This window comes from Alexandromys fortis, unplaced genomic scaffold, assembly GCF_014885135.2.
Source record: "Alexandromys fortis isolate MF-2015 unplaced genomic scaffold, M_Fortis_MF-2015_v1.1 scaffold_67, whole genome shotgun sequence".
Classification (NCBI taxonomy): domain Eukaryota; kingdom Metazoa; phylum Chordata; class Mammalia; order Rodentia; family Cricetidae; genus Alexandromys; species Alexandromys fortis.
In genome coordinates, this window is record NW_026067945.1 from 9,029,217 (window position 1) to 9,047,991 (window position 18,775).

Below are 18,775 nucleotides of genomic sequence, written 5' to 3' on the forward strand. Positions count from 1 at the left end.
TGGCATCATATGGGTAGCAAAGTGCTGGAGGTCAGGGGGAGAGGATCTGGATTTGGGTCTGTTTTGACTCCAAAACCTGTGCTTTTGGGCCATATGAAAGCCCTGAAATAGAGACTACACTCAGCTAGAAGCAGAACTCTGTTAGGCTAGCTCTGCTCAGAGACACAGGAAAAGACAACAGAGTTTACAGCATGAGACAGAGGAAGAATTAAAATAGTGCTTTTAATATAATTTTCAGCAAATGTACAGTATATACTCTATATCATGTATCTCTAAACTGCTCATCTGGAAAATATAAGCTGCAAAAAAAAATACAGACTACCTCGCTCAAGAGTCTATTAAGTGTGTGCTTTTCTTCCTCTTCTCTTCTGGGAACCTGGATTTTTACACCCTTCTGTTAAAGTTCGGTCTCTGGTGGTTTCTTTGGAACTGTTAAGAGTTAACAGCGTTCCATCAGAGAAGTATCCCCCCAAAAGGGGGAGGTTTCTAAAGCATCTCAGAAAGCCATCCCTCAGAAGCTAGAAGAGAGACAGGCCAAAGGAAATTTGCACATCAGGTCAACCTTGCTTCTTAGGAATGATGCCCCCTCTGGAGGGCTCCTGAGCACATGACACCCCCTTAGTCCTTGTCATGGGCCTGTGCTCGAAGCCTCAAAGGACCAGACACTGGATCATCCACATGGGACCCCTTGGGTTCCCGGGCAGCGCAGCGCTATGTCAGGCCTTGAGGTCTGTGAGCGGTAGTGGTGGCGGCGGCGGCAGCAATGGTAGGCTCTGCCATCAGAGAGGGCAGCCCTCAGCTTCGCACGAAGGAGTCTTCTGAAGGTGACTCAGGGCAGGTTTTCTCAGTCTCAATGTCTTGGTACTCTGTGCCGCCTAAAGGGGAAGGAGGGAAGAAGAGCCAAGAGGAAAAAAGAGATGGATCTTTTCTTCATTTCCTACTTTCTATTAGACTTATATCATAGTGTCACGGCTTTCCAGTGAGAAGGATGTGCAGGAAGGAACGGCGGTAACGGGCTAGCTTTCTCTCCAAGCCCAAGAGCATCTATGGAGGCTCGATCTCTCAAAGCCTCTCAAAGCATATTTATTTATATTCTCTTATCAATACTCATTGTGGGAGCAAACAGATGTACCCCAAACCTGACTTTTTTCTTTTACGGAAGTCACCAGTAATTGATCTTGTGTCCAAGTGTTATTTGGACTCCAAGAATCACTCTATGTCTTTATTAAAGAGCAGGCTGGGTGCCAGAGAGAACCACTCAAGCCACAGTCATGCTTTCTCCTGTAGCACTGGGGACCAGTTCATCGTCCATTCATCCGGACAGTCACTGCGCGTCAAGAGAAGCAACCTCCTCAGGGCAGCCAGGTCTGAGGAAATGTCACGCCTCCATAAGTGATGCTGTGACTTTATTTGAAAGGTATTAACAATTTAACTCATCCCTGTGGCAATCTGCAAGCCATGCAGGACTCAATCATGGTGACAGGTGACTTTTTTGTTTTTTTTTTTTTGTTCAGGGACAGGGAAACGGAGACCATAGAAACCCCTGGCTATTGATCTGTCCTCTTTCAATTTTGACCTGTTAGTTTAAAAGGTGACAACAGTCTGCACTCAGCATTTCAAAGCTGGGACTTGGCCCATTGAGAAAGAAGCCCATGTTCTGGGCTTGACTTTTTGCAAGGTTCATGTTCTTACAGTCTTGGGAAAGCTCACTGGAGAACTCCCTAGAGGATTATTTTTCCAAAAGCATGTCAGAATGCCAACTCCACAGAGGGAGAGGAGGAACGGAATGGAGGAAATGCACGTATGGGTTGGCACTGCTGTTTGGGGCAAGGCAGGAGCGAGAATGGGGGCTGCTTCTTACTCAGCACAACTGGCTGGGAAGCGTTTGGTGTGGCTAAGGTGGAAGAAGGCAGGCTTTGCCAGGTCTCTACTTGTTAACTGTTAGAGCAAAATCGGCTTTCTTATTTTACGGTCCTGGGTTAGCAGGAGACCTTTTGCAGAGATCTTACTTCTAGTTCTTAGTTCATTTCTTTGGCAAACTATCAACTCACAGTGGGAGCAGGACAGTCTTGTATCAGCACCCTGTCTCCTCGCCATCCCTCCTCCTTGTAGAAGGATGTTCTGCTGACTTCCAGGTTCCCACTTTGGCGGTTGTGTGCTGAACTAGAAAGGGCCCTAGTTCAGCAATCAGGAAGACCTGGTCCTGACTCCTGATGACCCTAACTAGCTGGTGAGCTTGGGAAACTTGAGTTTTCTTGGCCCTCCTTTTCTGATCTGCAGAGATGGGGAAAATGACTTACCTGTTAGGAATACCCCACGTGGGCTATTGGGGTCAACTGGGATTCTGCATTCTTGGACCTGGCACACAACTGGTAGGCTCAATAAACAAGAGCCCCCAAGCCCTTCTCCCTTTATGGTCTGGATTTAAGCTCAACCTGTGTTTTAGTTGTGTTCTTTTCTAACGCACTCCCTGCATTGCACTGCCCTAATTCATTTTATGGCCTCAGATCCTAAATCAAACATTCTTGCCAAATTTGCTTCCAAGAGAGCCACCTCCTATTTGATTAGCGTGAACTTAAGAAAAACAGTAAGGGGACAGCAAAAAATTTCAGCCTACCGAATGTCACATCTCCCGAAAATTGGCTATATTATTCCATTTGCTCATAGCAAAAATAATAATCACTTCTATCTTATGGAAAAATATTCAAAATATATGATTATTATCAAGCCCTGATTGTCGACTTGAGCTGTTATTATAAAAATGGAAATGTCTAAATGCTAGGCTTTTTCAAAGGCAGAAGTCTGGAAAGAGTAAGACACAGTGTACGTTTAACATGCCTGGAGCCCCTGAGTCAGGGCTGAGCGTTTGAGATGGACGTGACCGTATCTGGTAGGAGGTAGGGGTTGGGAGCTCCTGCCTGGTACTGAGAATAACCTCCAGGACTCTTGATCCATTTCAGAATGCATTCCTTGTTTCCCTTTACCTGCCTGCTCATCTTGGGTGGAACACCTTGTATACATGGACCACTGGGATAAGGGATAAAGAACATCCATAGCTAAAAGAGGGAGAGTAGACACTCTCTCCAGAATACAGCTGCCATGGTGTCCTGCTTATTATACCAGGGGGCCTATAAGAGTGGGAGACCTAGTTCATTTAAGTCAGAGACTTTGAGATTAGGTATTTTCTGGAGGTAAGGAATGAATGAGGCTCCCTTCTATCTACCTTGGTAGGGAGGGAACATTCATCACAGTTACCAAGAGGCACTTTGGACTCATGCTTGGGTTTGAATTTCGGCTTTTCTCATGACCTTGAGCCAATTCTGAATCCTTCCAAGTCTCATTTGCGTCCCCTATAAAATAAAACTAGCGATAGTGCCTGCCTCACAGGGTTAGTGTTAAGATTAAATGTGTTAATGCATGAAATTAGTTCAGCCTAGCAGCTAGTTCAGAGTAAGTACCCGATAAATGTTAGAGACTGTTATTATTAGCTATTACCAGTGCTTACCAATTATTCTCCCTGACAGATTGATTAGCTCTGGAGTGCCAACGTTTTATGTTGGTGCTGAGGAGGGAGAGGAGGGAAAGGGCTTGAAGACCCATACGGTATCTGGATCCACTCCTCTTTCCCTGTTTCCTGTATTTCTCCCTCATGTGTCTGTATCCATCATTTAAGGGGGAAAAAGTTGGGTCAGTCTAGTTGAAACGTCAAGTGTCAGACTGGAAGGGATGGTAGGCTCTATAGTTCAAATTCTTAGTTAGCTGCATCCAAGAGAAAAATAAAGTTGCCTTTAACTCCAAAGCTGGACAACAAAGGGGCACTTTCTTCCTCGTTGAAAACAAGTGAGATACTTGAATTAGACTGCTGTGGTCAGGGACATTAGAGTTGATGTTCACCTACTCTAGGACCCTTTGGAAAAATGACTCAGCCAATGCTATGGCCAATATTTAGGTGCCAGATGCGCCCTACCTATTCAGAATGGATGGTGTCTCCAAGACATATAGTGCTGCCTCAGCACACCATGACCTTCCTTTCAGCCATTAATTGTTTTTGTAAATAAAACTTTATTGGTACACAGCTTGGGCATTGTTTCACTTATTGCTCTGAGTTGATCTGGGTTGACAACACGGGGTAAATAGTTTTGACAGTTTGCTGGCCTAAAAGGTTTGAAGAATTTTACTAGACAGTCCTGAACAAGAGTAATGTGTTGTCCTTGCTTTGGTGACTCTGTGTATGGTGATAGGAGTGATTTTTTTCCTTCATTTTTTTAGTAGGTACCTGGGAGACACCCACTGTTATTTAGTCTCCAGGATCCCCTCTTCTCTTTCTCTCTCCTCTTTGATTACTGCAGCTATCAATCAAAGCTTGCTATCAGCATGAGTGGGCTCTGAGTCATTTCTCATATGCAGACAACCTGGCTCGGGATGTTCTTTTGTTTGTGTTAAAATCTGTCCAGCTTACTGAGCTGTGAGCTCTTGGAGGAGAGGAGCCATGCACCTAGCTTATAGGGTGGCACACAGCCCAATAGTTTAGATAAAGGAACAAATACATCATGTTCAAACACCAAATCCTTGAGAAAAACAAACCCTGCAATGAAAAATTATGCTAGCATAGATGGTCTCTGATAAGTCTAAGCTCCTGTCTTCATCTCTGAGGCAGGCAAATACTCCTGAGGTATGAAACCGTCTTTGCTTATCTGAATTTTCCCGTGTAGGTTTACCAGGTCATGTTGATCCTGCCATGGCGTAGGAGTAGCTGAGATTCCTTACAGGTGTGAAGAACAAGGGAGACAATGTAGAGTAAGGGGTTCCAGGGGTTCCACAAAGAAGTGGTCCCTAACAAAGGCCTGTGAGCAACAACTTTGGACTGCCAGCCTGGCTTATGAGTGGCAGTAATACTCTAGAGGAGTTGGGACCCACAGCCTGTCACTTTGGGTCAGCTGTCCTATGAAATTGGGTTTTGAGTCAGAAAGAGTTTGGTGTGGATTGGGCGAGGCAGGACATAGTGAATGAGGAGAGAAAGCAGAAGGAAAAAGGCTATGGTTGGATCCCAAATAAATTTCCTAAACCAGAATGTATTTCACCACCACCCTGTCTTGAAAAACGTGGTAGCTCTTATGTATTCGACCTGGATTCTTAACTTAAAGGCCAAGGTTAATTGTGTGAGTGAAAACCCAGAGGAACTGCCCAGGCTCTAATTTTTGGTACTGCCCCTGACTTCTGGCCAGAGAGCTGGCTGGCCCATCCATCAAAATAACCAGACTAGAACAGTAATGGCCAGAAAATACTTTCCATCTGTTAGGCTGGTGGGGGGGGGGGGGGGGAAGGGGAAAAAGCTGCTCACCTGCGTCTCCCTGCTCATCACAACCAAACCAAACACACAGCAAAAACAGAGCAAGACTCCAATAAACAGCAACGGTAGCTTCCTTATTCCATCCTTGTCTATCTGTATGATCAGATAGTTGATTCCCACATACTGATATTTATTACTCAATGTGACTGAGTAATGCTTTAAAAACTGTCATGTAGATCTTAGGACACACCCCATGGTTGACAAGCTGGGGGTGGGGGAGATGAGAGAACCACTCTTCCCCAGGACCAAAAGCAGCACATGGGCAGACTGGTGACCAACAATTGTGTTTCTTCGGAGCATTTGTCTGTGAGTTCGCATGCATGCTTACACTTTCTGGGTTCCTTTATAAAAGCCTCCCCAGAAGGTACTGGAGAGGAGAAACTGACCACCATATCACAATTGTATACTCGGGAAAAATCCTCGGGGCAGTGTGACTATTGGCTGGGTGGGTGTCCTTGTGTAGGACATTCCTGTGAATTATGTCAGGCCTACAAGGCTTTTCACAGTGTGAGGAGAAACTCCAGGGCATCACTCGATCTGAGGATCTAAATGGATAAGGTACCACACACAACCCTACTTAAAAGTCACCCCCAGAGCAGCTATCCCACTATGAGGTAGAGAAAAGGAAATGACTGTTAGTCAGGCTGCCTTCCTGAACTCTCCAATCGTTCCTCGGGGGGGCTCTTGGCTTTTTTTTTTTTTTTTTTAAATTATTCTGCTGTTAAGCACTAACCGTGAGATCCTTAGGACGACCCAAAAAGGATTCTCTTGCTCTTTATTTGCTGTGAGAATAGTCTGGCCATTCTGTGGCTCTGTTATTATCCCCAGGGTATCAGAGCATCACGGCCTTCCTTGTGGAGGTGGGAAGCGAGTAACAGAGACATAGGTGTCCCTGACAGCACACAACCTCAGCGGACGGAAGAAAAGCAGGTTTGCCACACATGGGAAGCAACACAGGTACAGAGCCTAAAACCTGCGTGGTCTGCATGGAAGAGGCATAAGGATCTGTCAAAAGCCACAGCAGAGAGCTTTTCATTCATCCATGCGTGCATCCAACTGAGATGGTGGGGGGACGACCTTAGAAGACAAAACTCCGATTTCATTTTTTAGATCTTCTCCGTTCCTCTCAGGTTTGCTTTCTGTATGTTCACGGGAGATCTTAGCAGGACAGTTCTCATGCAGAATGCCACTCAAAACCAGACATCCAAGGGGCTGGATCTAGCCTTGGATGCCAGTGTTGTTTTTTTTTTTAATATAATCAAAAGGAAAATTAAAAGTCGATTGAATGTTCTCTTCTGTCATACATGAGAGAAATTGAAAAAATTTAAAGATAGCACAATATTCATTGAAATCATTTTGCCAGAGGGAGATTTTAAATTTATAAATAACTGTTGGTAAACGTGAGCCCTGGAGTTGGGTTCCTTTGTTGTCTTTGGGAACATTTTAGGGAAAAAAAGCAATCCAAGATACAAAGAGCTTAAAAATTATATTTTTTTTCCAAAAAGCAAACCAATCTCATGAAACAAAGTGTACATCCCAGGGCCTCAGTTTGGAGAGATATACAGCAGCAGAGAGAGGCCAGTTAACCTCTTAGCCATCCATTTTCAAAACAAGACAGAACGGAAACCTGTTTGGAATGTGACCAACGCCTTCAGAGCAACAGAACTCACTTCATGAACTGATTGGACAATCATTCCCACTTTCCTGGTTACAGACTCGATGGAACACCCTGCCTGTGTTCATGAACAAGGCTAGGCTAATGCCAGTCTGTTTTAGAAGCATCCTGAAGGAGGCAGTGGATCACAGCCACACGGACACACAGCATTCTCTAGGTTCTCTTGGTTTGATGCCTCCTCCAACTTGGGGCTATCATCTAGACCTCCCCATTTACACTGTCCCTTAAAAAACTCTGGCATACCCCCGTCTTTATTCTTCTGGCCTTTATTCTTTCATTGCTTCAGGTGAACTGTAAATGGCTGTCTAAGGTGAAAAATAAAAACCAAGCATCCTTCGTGGCCCATTCCAGGGTGTGTCTACAACACAGGCCAACAAAAAGGCATGAAGGGTGTGATCTGACTGGGCCCTTGGCTATGCATGTATGTGCTCCCTTCTGACCCAGTCCCTGAAGACAGTGGCCATACTGTCTTAAGCGTGCTGGTGCAAGAGATTCCCCTACAGGACTCTCATCCCAAATGACCGTGCAGGTCTCTGAGGTGCAGCTGCTTTTGACACACCGAGTTCGGGATTGACCTGGGGCCTGTCACTGCCATGTTCATGCACTGGACACGTGATCACTTCTGCACTTGTGGGTTGATGATCACAGATACCACAGCCCGCTCAACAGGAACCACACTTCCTCTGTCTCCTGTTTCCAGCAGCAAGGTTCCCATCTACACAGACCCACATCTGAGCGAGTCTCCTTCACAGGCTAAAAGGAAGGCCTGTTGCAACACGAAGCATGAATATGAAAGTGCTTCCCATGACAGTGACATCACCATGGGGAACAAAGCCAGAAGGCAGATTTGCAGCTTGTCACGTTATCCCAGGATCTCAAATGTGCATCTTTTAAAGCTGCATTTACACTCTTTCTGGGGCATCTTTTTCTTAGAACACGCTGTGCATTTTTCTGCACGGTATCAGAATGAGGATTAAAAATGACAATGGATTAATTGCATCCCTTGAACCACTTTATATTTTTTGGTGCATTAAAAAAAAGGAGAAAAGTGAAAGCCTTGTTAGTGACTGAAGGGTTAACACAGACTCCAGAAGTAGTTAAAAATAGTATCAGAGGATTATACATACAACAGTTGGAAATTCGTACGCTTTGTAATTTTTTTTTGTTTTTGAAAAAAAATGGTAAAATGTTTGGCAAATGTAAGCAAATGACTTGGGCTATGTTGGGGCTCACAGGCTCTGAGCGGGTCAGTCATAGCCAGGTGAGGCCCACAGCTTCCTGAGGTCACACTGTGGGGCTAGTCGGGAGGAGGTGCTAGGAGATGGGGAGGGACATGTCCCCCCCCAAGCTCCCCCTTGGGCCCTCAGTCTTGATATGGAAATGGAGCTGGTGAGAGGTGCCAACCACAGACTCCAGTCCGGATGGCCCATCAGCATCTCTCAGAGAATTCTGGGGACTCGAACCACACGCAGACTGGGTGAGTGGTCTACACAGTGACCCATATTGCGACAGTTGGAGAGAGGCGTGGAGCTTCCCCCCCTCCAACCTGAACACCCCCCCCCCACCCTGACGGAGGGAGAGGGTGTCACTAGTGCTGATCCTGGCCATGTTTCCAACTTGAACTTGTGATTTTAGTAGACTCATTTTTTTTAAATGCTTTTAAAGTTTTGCATGTGTGTGCATATCCAGCAACGTCCATCCTCCAAGCTGGCCACAAGTGTTCCCTGAATTTGGCAGTGCCTGTTGCTTGTAGCTGTTGGCATCGTGGAAAACCATGAGGTACCTTCCAAGCAGAGCCCAGCAGTGTGCGTGTCCTCCGGGGCCATCTCATCCTCTCTTTATTCTGAATCCTGACTGACTCTGAATTTTTTGAATAAGACAAAGGTCTTTGTGTGTGTGTGTGTGTGTGTGTGTGTGTGTGTGTGTGTGTGTATGTGTGTGTGTGTCTGTCTGTTTTTGAAATCCTTTTTCTTTCTCTCTTTTTTATTAAGAAAAATGACCCTTCGTTCAGAGTTCAGCCCTCCTCCCGTAGTCACTATAAGACGGATTCCATGTTTTCACACCACTCATGGTCCTCCAGGTTATAGATAAACTTTGTCCTATGTGTCTGGTGCGCGGGCACAGGGTCCCTCCCCAGATTGTCTAGGGTCAGAGTAGAGGCAAAGAACTCACTGGTGCTCAGCCCGCCCTCGTGGTTTTTGATGTAGCGTTTATAGTTTTTCCGCAGGCACTGCCACGTGGTGGTGTAGAGGATGAAGGCAAAGGACTTGAGCGCAATGGCGATGCTGACATACAGGTATCTGTAGACCACGTTGTCGTAGAGGACGCAGGCGCCTTGCTCCCCACAGAAGGTGCTCCAGAACAGACAGGTGGAGTCGATACCAGCCCCGAAGATGAGAGGTGGGGGGATGAAACCTGTCAGAAGGAAGAGATCGTGTCAGATTTTTTTGGCTCAGTTGGGCTGTTCACTGCCAAGAAGGGATCTTCCATCCCTGGCTGGGCATTTGTTTCTAGCACTGCTCGGAGAATTCGCTGGATTGCTAGGCTCGACAGTGCAGTGGTTCAAACTGCTGGATCACACATCCTAGTTCAGCTTTCGTTATCTAGACAAAGTCATCAAGCTCTCGATGCCCGAGGCCGGCTAAACTAATACACGAGAAGCATTTAGGATGCTATGTGTTGTACCTGGTAACTGTAAACATGAGCTAAGTGACAGCTGTCATTATTCTGGGATGGGAAAATGTCTTTCCTGGAGCCTTAGTGTTTGTCAACCTCCCAGAGGGAATCTCAAGGAGATGTGTGGCTCTGCTCACCGCCCTGTTGCGTGGGGTTTGCAGGGCTGTGTGAATGCCCAGTGGAGGGACCAGCGGCCAGAAGTAGAATGTGAATACGTCGTACTGTGTGGGCACATAGACAGACAGAGTTATAGTGTAAAATGGGACATGTGACAATGGGACATGTGACAAACATACTCATGATTAGTGTTGGTCTAGCTATTAAACTGGTGTGAATTCTTTTCATGTGGAGCTGATACCAGATTCCCACAGCAATCATCGTAAATGCTAGACGAGATGAAAACTGTCCCCATTCTTAACTCAGGACCAGGGCAATCTGCTGGTTTATTTGCCTGTTCTCAACCCTTCACTTCAATGCCATTTGATCTGACTTAGACCACCCACAGCCACCAAAATCCTGGTGTTTATGTTTATAATACAGCTCTATCATTACATGTTTGTTTTCTTTTTTAAAGACACTGTATAGGCTGTACTTAAACTCATGGGCTCATGTGATCTTCCTGCTTCAGTATTCAGTGTAGCTGAATGCCAAGTACTTGGGTCCTTACTGCCACCCTGGGCTCCGTCATGTGCTCTGTGTGTGTGTGTGTGTTTGTGTGTGTACACACGCACACATGTGGAACCCAGAGGTTAGCATCCAGTGTTGTTCAACTAGAATTGTCTACTTTGTTTTCTGAGACAGGGTTTCCAATTTCCTTGGAACTTGCCAGTTTAGTTATCCTGGCTGCTCAGAGATGCAACCGTTCCTGCTGCTTCCCTAGCACTGGGATTACAACCTTTTCTGTTTGTTTTAATGTGAGAATCTGGTCCTGCTTGCATGGCAAGCCTGAGGTTTGATTCTCAGCACTGAAAAAAAAAATCCTAGGCTATTCTGGTCTATTTTGAGGAGCCTTATTTATAGGTTGGGGGGGAAAATGAATAGGTTAATAAGTTACTAATACAAATTCATTGTTCAGGATTTCTAGCACTCCCTGAGGCTAGACTATGGGACCAGCGACCTTCAGTGACAGACCTCAGTTGTGACACATGATGGCTGCAATTAGATGCAGACAATCCTGAGATGGTAGGACTGGAGTGTTCCTTCCAGAGTCAGTCCTGGACATAAACCTTCACTTTTCACTAAAGTCTTTCTGGGGATTCGATTACACGTAGATCCTCTGTCCAGAAAAATAGACATATTCTCAAAACCAAGCACATGGCTTAGGGGGTCAGAGAACTGTCTAGTCAACCCACAGTGGACAGAAGTCTTTCAGCTGTCTAGATGATACAGTACCACCATACTGAGGGGGTGCATAGGTACGGGAGAGCTGTGTGGAGGCTTCAGCACCTTCCTCACCTCCCTGTTTTAAGATGGGCCTGAACCGATTGCTGGGAGAGATTGGCAGAGCTGCCTTCTAGGTCTTGGAGTTTTGGACCTTCTCCTAAGTCTGCTGCTTGTTACCTCAGAGAGGAAACCCCACATGATGGATTCTAATGGAATCCCCATTAAACTCCTCAAGCAGCTTGATTTAATAAGTATCATAAGCTCAGAATCCCCTACAAGCTGTTCTCTGTTCCTGGTGCAGACTTGGGTCCTGCGGAGTTTGGAAACATGTCTGCTTCACTCCCTGTGGCACCCAGGCTGCTTAGGAGCTCATGACTTCCCCACCAACTGGGCTGGAGCATGTTCTCCCCCCAACCCCCCGCAACACGGAGGGATTTCCATGGCAACTGATGCACATGTGGATGGATCCGTGGCTAAATGGCACTGATTTGACCTATTCTCGGGCACAGTGGGACAGCGTAAATCCATTCACCTTTTCTGTTTCTGCGGTTTTGTTTCGTGATTAGATGCCAAATGCTTTCTACCCCTGTGACCAATCTTGAGGTCAATAGCCTTTGCCCTAGTTACTAGTCACCCAGCGGTGAAAAGCCAATACTGAGGGTCACCCTGCTCAAGGGACATCCTGTTGAAAAAGTCTGCCACAGGGAGGAGCTAAAATCTAGATATTCTTTACTCCATAATGCATGGATTCTTGGACACATAGCTACAGTTGGAAAATCAGGATAAATTTTTTTAAAGATTTATTTTCATTCTTTGGGGGACTTGATTGGGGGAGGGGGAGGGAAACGGGAGGTGGTGGCGGGGAAGAGACAGAAATCTTAAATAAAAAAAGATTTATTTATTTATTATGTATAAAACATTCTTCCCTGATGTATGCCCGCAAGCCAGAGGAGGGCACCAGATCTCAGTACAGATGGTTGTGAGCCACCATGTGGTTGCTGGGAATTGTACTCAGAACCTCTGGAAGAGCAGCCAGTGCTCTTAACCTCTGAGCCATCTCTCCAGCCCCCATCAGGATATATTTTTATCCTATCACAGGACATCTGGAATATAAGGGAGCCATTTGTTAGTACTCATTGTGCACCTCCTTCATGATCCTGCCTCTGAAAGTTTATTTATAATATTCATTTGTCTTTAAGTAGATTATGGGTGCTCTGAAGGTATCAGTTTTATTCCATTGCCCGGTTCCTCTAGCAAATGATGATGCCCCTGAAAGAACTAGAAAAAGCCTTTAAGTAGTTGGAAAGCTCAGTGTCTATTAATGTTTTCTATGCTGTACTCAAGATTTTAGACAACGTTGGTGGTAGAGATGGGAGAGTCCAGACTTAAGGAGCTGGAACTCTAAGGCATGTCACTTGCTCTCCCAGTGTCTCTGTAACAAATGGAGCCAATATCACCTTCTAGGGTACAAGTGATTTTGCAAGGGACCCGACTCATTCATCTTCTACAGGGACGTAAGGCAGGGGATTTCTGAATAAATGCTAGTCTTAGTAAAATAAGAATAGCTTTCACGAGACTTCTTTTGTATTTCTACATAAAGCATTAGTTTTCTTTTCTGCTACACTAAACGCCTCCCTTTTATTGGCTTGTAATTCTCTTCCAAAGGGCAGACTCTGAGTTTCAGGTTTGGGGAGACAGCACAGATGTCAATCGGAAGCACCCCTTTTCTCTGGAACTACCCTGAGAGGTTACTTATCAGATTCCTAGCCCCTTGGTGCTAATTTTCACACTCAGCCATTCATCTCTCTCTCTCTCTCTCTCTCTCTCTCTCTCTCTCTCTCTCTCTCTCTCTCTCTCTCTCTCTCTCTCTCTCTCTGTGTGTGTGTGTATAAAGAAAATATAAACAAGCTGTCATCAGAAGATGCTGGCCCACACTGAGACCAATGGGAGACTTCTATATGATTAGTAACCAGTCAGCTAAGCACTGGAGAGGCCGCAGCTCCATCCGCCGCAATTCCTTTCATAACTCCTAACCTCTCTTACTGTAAAGGGAAAGAGGCCAAGAGCCCAAATCTAGTCATTTGCTTTTCTTCTAATTCAAAGTTCATCAATTTGAGAAGCTTTTAGAGCTTCTCTCTGGGATTTCCAGCGTTACGGAGAACAGGTTATATATTTACCTTCTGCCAAGCTCCTGGAAGCCCCGTTTTGATGTGTGGAGAGAGAGAAACACATAGACACTCCGATCCCTGCCAATTGTAGAGTTCTCCCTCCTCTGGGCTTGTTAATGCATAGAGAAACTGGGAGCCTGATTTGTAAACACGCGTCCCAGTGTCTGGCAGAATGCCTCTGGCAGCACCGGCAGACACTTGTCAGCAGGAAGAGACACTCTGTCATCAGTGCCCTTGCTGCCCCTCCCCCCCCCCCCCAGTCAGGGTGCTCACATCTGGAGGCCCTCCTGGTGAAGGAAAAAATTCTATTCCGTCTCTGTCACTTGGGAACCAGGGGACTTTGGGCAAGTTCCACAACTTCACTGAATCTCAGCCTCTTTATAAAATGGGTACAAGTGTGCTTTCTTGGTGTAGGAGTGTATTTCGTGTGTCTGTGTACATGTCTGTGTAGGGGCAGGAGGACATGGAGAACAGAGTCAGTGTTAAGAGTCTTCCTCAATCCCGTTCCACTTTATTATTTTTGAGACAGAGTTTCTCACTGTTCCTGAAAGTCACTGACGGACTTGCTTGTCAGTGAGTTCCAGACAGCATCCTTTCTCTGCCCCCCCCAAGTGCGCAGGGGTTATAGGTAAATGCCACCAGGCCAGCCTTTCATATAAGAGCTGGGCACCAAAACTTAGGTCCTCCAGTGCTTCAAGGACTCAACCATCTTCCCAGCCCCCAAATTATACTTTTAATTTAATTGAGAAGATATGGGTAGAGGATGCTTACTAATTGGGTTCTTACCCTGTTTTTAGGCTTTTGTTCTCAGTCCCTTTGGCTACTGACCACCCATTCTCTTTAAAAACCCCATTTCCATAGTAACAAATATGTACAGGAAACCTTTAAGCCAAGAGATTGTGGGTTACCGCTCACTCCTTAATGCTGTGGGACAATGGTCTTTTATCCTATCACTTGTATTATTTTTAATAAAACGCTGATTGGCCAGTAGCCAGGCAGGAAGTAGAGGCATGGCTATGAGAATTATGGGAAAACCAAAGATTCAGTCTGTAGTCATTACCCAGACACAGAGGGAGCCAGACACAGAGCAAGCAAGATGTGACTGCCTCACCAAAAAACGTACCAAGCCACTTGGCCAACACAGACAAGAGTAATGGGCTAATATAAGATGTAAGAAAGAATTAATAAGAAGCCTGAGCTACTAGGCATAGTTTATAATTAATATAGACCTCTGAGTGTTTTCTTTGGGACTGAATGACTGCTGGACCAGGCGGGACAGAAACCCCTGTCAACTCCTTAAGAGTAAGTCTATTTTAGAAGACGATCAGATATTTCTGGAAGGGAGGCCAGGTATATACGTCAGCGTCTCTTCTCATTTGAGCGTCTTCATTGTGATACACCCTTATTATGAAAGGAGTGGGAGGCAGGGGTGATAGTGGAGTATTTTTGTTAGAAACATCTCCCTTCCCTTTGTGTCTCCTGGGCAGAAACTGGAGTGTGAAACCTGCCTCAACAGGGCGTCACCATATGTGGGCAGAATATATGACAAGCTCAATGCTACTTGCTGTTTCAAAAAATATTAGAAGAATTAAATCTTCCTTATACTCCAGCTCACATATGTATACACACATATATACATAGACGATATATATGTGCACACTCAACACATATACACATACTATGTATGAGCAAAACCCTCTATGCTGCTTAAGGAGACAGTCTCCGCTTTGCTGAAATCTATTAACAGAGATTAACCCTCAAGGCCCTATATCTTGGCTCTTTTATTCCTTCTCATGGCTGAAAAGGCAAGGCCTATTATTCATATACTGTGGTCTCAACTTAAAGAGTGAATTGAAAGGCTTTTGTGAGGAAAAAATAAATCCACGTTCCTTTACAGGACAAAAACGGAGGCTGAAGACGGCTGTGCCATTTACATTTATAGAAAGATATAGCGGTTCTTCTTCTTCCGCTTACCTGCCAAGACTCGAATTCACCCCGGATTCCATTCAACCCAGAGCAATTACTGTTAGCGGCGGCTCCAGCTAGAAGGGAGTGTCAAAAGGTGTATTCTCCTGAAAAGATTGACGCATTCCTCTCTGTCAGCGGTGCCGAGAGAGGGATCGGACTATTGACACCGGCAGGTGCTTTCCAGGGACACCTGCCACTCACTTTTCTCAATTCTGAGAACTCAGCAGTTACCGCATCCTCACCTCATTCCTGGATCCTTTGTTTTTTTTTTTTTTTTTTTTTTTTTTTTTTTTTTTTTTTTTTTTAAAAGTCTGGAACGTTCCAGAGCTTAGGTAGTCTACCAAAGGCCACATAGACAGGAGTGACAGCGAGCTGTGCCTGGCTGTAGAGGGCTCAGTGGTCAAAGCGCTATCCCTCTTGGCCAGGTAAGAGAAGTGGACTCTGTGTGTGTGGACGGCACATAATATAGCCTGCTGTGAAGCCCGTGTCCAACAACTATTTATGAATTAAAGAGGAACAGAGGGCTGGGGAAGAGTCCTCGCTGCTTCCTGGACACCGACTCCTGCTCCTGCCCACATGGGACCCTCGAGTGCACTGTGTTTCCCTTCTCTAATCAAGCACGAACTGATGTGTGTGCTTCTTCTTGCCTGTGCACCCTCCTTTATTCTAGGCTATGCTCAACAAACCCACGAAGATCTGCATCAGGTTTCTAAGAAATGCCTCTCCAGAGTCATGCATGATTCAAAAACAAGACCTAAGACCCAAGGCCAGGACGCCCAGGAATAAACACGCATGTGCAGATGCATACGAAGGACCTTCCAGTGCTGGCTGTCTAGCAGCTTAGCTCTGTCGAACTCTGCATGGTGATTGGTGGGTGGAGATTTCATGGTGAATCTGGCCTGCTCTGCTCGATACCTTTGAGAACTCTGGTTGGTTAGCATCTGTTCTGTTGGTCCATTCAGGGCTTCCCAGTATCACAGGACCCGAACTTAAACCTCAACTTCATCTTGCTCTCTTGTTTCTTCTTCGCTCAAATCTACTTAGCTGGTTACAGATACGGGGAGGTGGTTTAATAGGCACTGTCTCCACGTCGTGGCGGTCATTGCTTTCTGCCTTCTAGGCTTCCTGCTCTAGTCTCGATCAATAGATTTTCACTTTGATCAATGTATTTTCACGTTGATATGCATGTACGTGTGTGTGTGTGTGTGTGTGTGTGTGTGTGTGTGTGTGTGTGCTTCGTTAATTTTTACCTTTATTCTTTTGGAGACAATGTCTTTCACTGAATTTGGAGTCTATCTAGTTGTTCGGGCTGGCTGGCCAGCGGTCTTCCGACCCCTACCTCTGCAGAATTGAATTATAGCTTTTTATATGGGTTCTGGGGATTCCTAACTCAGGTTCTTATGTTTCTGTTAGAAGTGCTTTATCAACTAAGCCACCTTCTCCACAGCCACACCTTGATGCCTTTGATGAACTGTCCTGCATCCCGCCAGCCTTGCTGCCTGGCTGATCTCCCCTAATCAGACCACCGAATGTGTGTCCATGCTCCCATCTGAGACCCCCCCCCCCGCTGCCCCATAGCTGAGTGCAGTCTTTCCCCTTGAAATGCAACGTGCTCTTTAACTCTGCTCATAGGAAGCCTTCCTGCTTTGCCCCTACCCACTCCACCCCTGCTTCCAGGATCCTAAAGGCAGGATGGTATCTCTGGTTCCTCGCATTCTTTGTGGAACCCAGAGCCTCAGACACGAGTCCCCGTGCATGTTTGTGTCCAGGGATTTGAGTTGATGTGACATCCATGGTAGGAAGTGGACCTCAGGGGCCATTTACTTTTTGCTTTAGCAGGGCCGGGGACTCAAACACGTGGCTTTCCATTTGCAAGTAAGCACTCTACCACTGAACAATACCCCCAGTCCCAGGATCAGACCCCATGAGCAAATGGCTGGCCTATAACCCAGACAGAAGAGCAGTGATCAGTAGTGCATTTGTCATAGTAGGGAGGAGAAGGGATCTACCGCACCACGAATTCTGCTGAGGGAGCATCCAGGTCATTCTGAGTTAAAACGACCCTTCTCCAGCTCTGTGGCCTGCTGCTTCACTTCAGCCACTGGCCTGGATGACATGACCTGGACATGTGTTCCCACACTCTGGCCTTTTACTGGCTCTCAGTGTTGAGGCAGCTCGCCCTGTTTCTGTCTGGTGAGTCATGCCTTGGGTTTTGGTATGTCTCAGCGCTGCTCCACCTAAGATATTAAAGCAGATGCAGCCACTTGGGCCACAGTTCCTATACTCCCATTCCATCAAGTTCTTACGACTCCTTTATCCCTTTGCCCCTTTCTGTGGCCTCCTATTTTACCTCTTCTTTATCCAGGCCAGGAATTACCATTAATCATGTTAGCTTCACTTTGGCCACTAGCCTCATTTTTTTTTTTTTTAAAAAAAGAAGGTGTCATGTAGCCCAAGCTTGCTATGTAGCCCTGCATGACCTTGAACCTCTGATCTTCCTGTCCCTGCCTTCCTCTTTCTGGGACTATATCATCAAGCCTGGCTTTATCTGGTGCTGGAGATCAAAGCCATCTTTGATGGCTACATGTATTCTAACGGTTGAGCTACATTCCTGGAACTTAGCATCCTTACTTTTCTTGCTTTGTGCTCCTTGCACCTCATCTACCACTGATACCACCAACTGCCGTCTTATTTCTGCCCTAGGGCTACTAGGGAAGTTCTCAGCCCACAGTGCCACTGAGGTCTCTGCTCTGCCTGCCAGCTCTTCTCCACTGGTGACTAAAGTCACTCAGGAAACTAACATTACCTTCACTTCTGGATCCTGCAATTCTTTTCTATCCTGTCCGTAGCCCAGTGTGGTCTTCCATGCCAACGTACTTCCTTCTGCCCCGACGTATTCTTGCCCTTATACACCCCTGTTGAGTATGATAGCCACTGGCCACATGAGGCTACATTAATGGAAGCCAATCAAGGTTGAATAAAGCAGGCCACACAAGCCATCTTTCAAGTGCTCAAAATAGGATGAGATAAAGAACATTTCTGTTGTCACCCCAGGACAGCCCAGCCATGGTCCATGCCTCTCCTCACCTGCCTCTTGGGTCATCTGCCTATCTCAAACGCCGGTATGTCCAACCCGTCTTCCTGCACACTTTACACCATTCCTGGACTGTCCAAAATACACAATACAAGGCAAACACTATATTAGACAGCTTATACTATTGTTTAAGAAGTGGTAACATGAAAAGCCAGTGTGGGCATGCTCAGTATGGATACTATGTTCTTTTGGTGTGCTGAATTTGTCTATTTGAAACTTGCAGAGGTGGAGGGCCAGCTGAACTTCAATTCAGAGACCAAGTCATGAAGGGCCGTCCCCATTAACTTTTAATCCAGTATCTCAACCCAAAACCCTCTCTCCACTCTAACTTGACCATACCTTATTAGGAAATTGGACAGAATCCCTTTCTGAGGTACACAGTGACTCTTGTCCCTGCCTTGGTAAAGCATATCATCCATCCATCCACCCATCCATCCACCCATCCATCCACCCACCCACCC

The 18,775-nt window shown here is 45.9% G+C and overlaps 1 protein-coding gene across 1 annotated transcript in view; it reads right to left on the reverse strand.

The window, feature by feature from the left end:
- Nucleotides 1-203: 203 nt before the first annotated feature.
- Slco3a1 (solute carrier organic anion transporter family member 3A1) overlaps nt 204-18,775 on the reverse strand; it is a 220,127-nt gene continuing 201,555 nt past the window's right edge. The window contains exons 10-11 of the mRNA XM_050149153.1: nt 9,197-9,440; nt 204-871 (exon numbers count right to left, since the gene is read on the reverse strand). Of these exons, the coding sequence (XP_050005110.1) occupies nt 796-871; nt 9,197-9,440 (320 nt within the window). The 3' untranslated portion in view covers nt 204-795. The remainder of the gene's footprint in view (nt 872-9,196; nt 9,441-18,775) is intronic.